Source organism: Sinocyclocheilus rhinocerous, unplaced genomic scaffold, assembly GCF_001515625.1.
Source record: "Sinocyclocheilus rhinocerous isolate Xijiao unplaced genomic scaffold, SAMN03320098_v1.1 scaffold2000, whole genome shotgun sequence".
Classification (NCBI taxonomy): domain Eukaryota; kingdom Metazoa; phylum Chordata; class Actinopteri; order Cypriniformes; family Cyprinidae; genus Sinocyclocheilus; species Sinocyclocheilus rhinocerous.
The window spans coordinates 134,248-138,714 of NW_015630998.1; the positions used below are offsets into that span (position 1 = coordinate 134,248).

Genomic DNA, 4,467 nt, shown 5'->3' on the forward strand with positions numbered 1-4,467 from the left:
CGCGCCGCATCCAGTGTAGACAGCATCACTGATTATAATGAGTTCTATAGATTGATCTATATATAATAAATCTCTGTTATAGATCAATGGTTCTATAGTATTTTGTCGCGCCGTGCCGCTTGTGTCTGGTGTAGACACGGTGTTAGGAATCGTTATTTGTTTTCCCTTTTCCCTTATAAGGATTCACGCTTCGGGCACACCCCCTAACTCCACCCACCCGCACACGCCGATGTCATCGTCCATCGCGATGTTTCACTGTAGACATCGCCCAACCCTACCAAGACACTGATGATGCTAAATTTCCAAAAAAAAAATTTTGTAGCCAAGTCAATTTTATACATTGTTCCAAAGCAGCTTTACATAAAATCATGTTAAAGTTTATGATATGTTCATGCCTAAAGGTACAATCACATTAGCAAAATTTGATAGGCTAAGAAGATCCATTGTCTATTGTCAATAGTGTAGCGATGTATAAAGCCAAACTCACACAACAGACACTTTCAAGCTAAATTCACATGACCAACTAACAAAATCTGCATGGGTAACTTTTTCGCCCTTACATGAAACGCCCAATCACACAGAATCCTATTGGAATGACTGGATTTCACTGGCAAAATTTTGACTGCACTTTCATAGTTAGGCAAAAATATAGTTTACATTTTGCTATGATGTAAACAATCAAGTAGTTAAGATTTGCTGTATAGTCTATATCACTTTAAGTGAGAATATGGGTTGAAAGTTGAAAATGCTAATATATCCAACTTTCTATACAGAGGTGGGTGATAATATAGTTTACTTTTGGTGACGATTAGACAATTAAGCAATTAAGAATTGCTATATAGTATATATCAGCATTGAACAATTATATCAGCTTTTCCATGGTAAGGCAATACATTTTCAAGTGATTTAGAGCAAACTTGAGCTGTATGTTTGGTCATGGAGGCTGATCACAGTGACATTATTATTGTGGGTAACTGTCATAGCACCACCTGGCAGCAGGAAGTCTGTCTCTTACACCGGTTTTGAAATAGTCCTCCTAAATTTACCTGCTTAAAAGCACGTCCATTGTTTTCCTAAAGACTGAGCCGATCATTACTGCTTGGAGCTATATTTCAGTCATTGAACTCTCCAGTTGTGATATATCTGTGCTAAACTGTGCTGAAGTATTAATCTCATGTCATTAAATCTGAAGGATAATGCAGCTATAAAAGCAGCACAGAAATTCTTGTAACATTTTGACTTTTGTCTCTGCTGCAGGAGCTCGCTCTAAACGTCTAATCCCTGTTGTCTACAAATCCATGAAGGAGCCTTTTCCCAGCATTCTCCGTTTTCTGACCATCTGTGATTACACCAGGCCCTGCACACAGGTCTGGTTCTGGACCCGGCTGGCCAAGGCGCTCTCGCTGCCCTGATCTTTTCTATAGACACTGTTAAAGGGGTCATATGATGCTGCTAAAAAGAACATTATTTTGTGTATTTGGTATAATGAAATGTGTTTATGCGGTTTAAGGTTAAAAAAACACATTATTTTCCACATACTGTACATTATTGTTTCTCCTCTATGCCCCGCCTTTCTGAAACGCGTCGCTTTGTTTTTTAAGACTTTAGTCTTTGCAACTTTACAGATCTTCTTTATGCACCAAGAGCTTGTAACACTCCAAAGAGAAAGAAAAAATTGAAATCGCATCATATGACCCCTTTAAAGGTTTATTATGCAGTCATCACTGGGTAAAGCTATTCTCTGGAGGATGAAGGGAAAATACCTTAAGTGAATCTTTGCTTGCTTGGGAGAGTTTCTCAGACTAAGTAGTGAGTCCAGCTTATTAACATTTCAAGAAAGGTACTTTTTGTGGTATTTACGACAACGATACGTCTGCCTTAATCAAAAGGTTGCTCAGTTTCCAAAGCAAATCCCTACAAACGGTTATTCATTTAGTTTCTTGTCTTGTTCGCAGTGTGCAGAAGTGTGTTTATTTTGTTGTTTTTGTATGTGAAATCTGAAAGTGCATCAGCTATTTCATTTTATCTCTGATTTGCTATCGCTAAACTTTAATTGAAGCTTTTTGAAGTGATGTATGTAGTAGTATGGGCTCATAAGAAACACTTTTGCTCCGATGTTTTAATTTGTCTTTCATACTGGCAGTGTTTTGTGTTATAAAATATTCATGTAAAATATATTTGTGTATGTTATGTTTGCTCTGGCCACGCAGTCATGGTTGGTTAACCATGTTTTTGCGTCTTGAGTACCTTAATCTTTGACGGTACATGAATATCAACTGTCTTTAATCTGTTAGATCAGACTTTGTTTTATATGAAAACAACAGAACTTTTATATTGTTCACACATTTTACAGCATTGTACATACAGATGAATATATATTGGCTAATATGCATATAGCATTAATTATTACTCAAAAACGTATTCATATCTCATTTCATTTTTGTGTATTAAGATCAAGTTGCCACATTTACCACACTTCCTGTTAGTGGAAACTCTTTCTACTGAAGCAGTGAGAAATTCTTCTGAAAAAAAAAGAACAAAAAAAACACTTCTGAAGCTCATTAGAAAAACAAACGAGTAGTAACCTCTGCTGCAAACCTTGCAGATTTTAAGATAGAAGTGTGTGTGTGTGTGTGTGAGAGAGAGAGAGACAGAGTTACAAGATTTACAGCATACATTACATGCTTTTTTCTCAAACATGTTTGGTTATTGATTGTACAGACTGTGGGGTTGATATTATGAATAGAGTGCCTTTTGAGTTGCTACTTAAAAACTGACCACTGAACCAATGACAGTGAAGCACAGTATTTGTAATGTCTCACATTTTTTTATCAAATAATAAAATTCAATTTAGTTTTTGTCATGTCCCCGGGTGCAATGCACTTCTATCATGGACTTTATTAAAGTATTCTTGAGAATATTGTTGCAGTCGATCCTCATTAAATAGAATTTTCCTGTGTTTTCAATTTTACTTTCCATTCTACTCTTTTGTAATATCCCTTTAACTCAAGGCAGTTGCCTAATGACATCATCCTCCAGGAAGTGACCTGCATTAGCATACGTTTTCCATGGTTTTATTGGCTTGTTTCACATTCTATAATGAATTTACAGAAATATTATGAAAATATCAAAGGATAGTAACAGAATTATGTGTTTTCAGATCGACACCATGAAACTCCAGTTATGACTAGCGCTGTATTTCCATAATGTCAGGCAATCTGTTGCCCCCCCCCCCAATTTTTAAACTTGACTTACTTCTAAAAGTACTCTACCATTTAGGAATACTTTTAAAATAATGGTCAATGTACTGTTTATGCCACGAGATGGCAGTATACTAAACCGTAAAAAAAGGCCACTACTGGCTACAATGCATTTTCTAAAAAATAAAAAATAAATAAATATTGTATTATATTGCAAGGGGGAAAAGTCTAGATATTTATTCTGTTGATATTGCTATATTAACTATAGGCTGTTATATGTACACTGGAAAAAAAAACTTTCATGGGCAGCCTAGAATATCATGCACTTCCACAACAAAATATATATATATTTTTTTTTTTATTGAATAATAATAATAATAAAAAACCTCTTTGTTCTCTTTCTCTGTATCATTGTTTCTACACTGGTGATTTTTTCAACTAACTTTTTTATTTATACCAAACAAGGCCATAATCATATCTAGAACATTAGGGGGACTATTGTTTTGAGGAAAATATTAAGACCAGACCACTATGGTAATGGTAAAGGAACTAAATAAATAATACGATTTTTTTGTATTGCAAAATATTTGCAAATAATATTTTTATTTTAAAATATGCACCCAGTCAATTTTAGTTGTATTCCTAATATGTTGAAAACGCAAGACAGAAAATGCTATTGTCGTCACAATAATTATGAATGACATGAATCACGTAAATGACAGCCCAACTTTCAATTCAAAACGGCGGAATTTGACAAAAGGAAAAAAACCATTAACAATAAGTCAAAAGGAGTAAGCTTTCAACTGAACTGTATAGCCTATACATGCATTTTAGACGCTTATATTATGCTCGTGCCCCGTCCATGCAGTGAACGCACGTTATTGAATAATGTTTCTTTTTTTTAATTTTCTTTTAGAACATTAAAACTGCTCAGGTAATTTCAGTGGTAGGCTATGATACATATTCGTGTATTAAACTCCTCGTAACTCGCAAACTCCCCGTGATAGCGCGCAAATATTTCTGCCCGTTTTCGCTCGTTGTCAGCCTCTGCTTTTCTAGATTCAGATGTTCCAATTCGATTCGATTTCGATTCATTTTAGACGCTTATATTATGCTCGTGCCCCGTCCATGCAGTGAACGCACGTTATTGAATAATGTTTCTTTTTTTTAATTTTCTTTTAGAACATTAAAACTGCTCAGGTAATTTCAGTGGTAGGCTATGATACATATTCGTGTATTAAACTCCTCGTAACTCGCAAACTCCCCG

General features: G+C 35.2%; 1 protein-coding gene across 1 annotated transcript in view; it reads left to right on the forward strand.

Moving 5' to 3' along the window:
- myd88 (MYD88 innate immune signal transduction adaptor) overlaps positions 1–1,489 on the forward strand; it is a 5,202-nt gene extending 3,713 nt beyond the window's left edge. Inside the window, exon 5 of the mRNA XM_016553595.1 lies at positions 1,258–1,489. Within this exon, the coding sequence (XP_016409081.1) occupies positions 1,258–1,412 (155 nt within the window). The 3' untranslated portion in view covers positions 1,413–1,489. The remainder of the gene's footprint in view (positions 1–1,257) is intronic.
- The last annotated feature ends 2,978 nt before the right edge of the window (positions 1,490–4,467 follow it).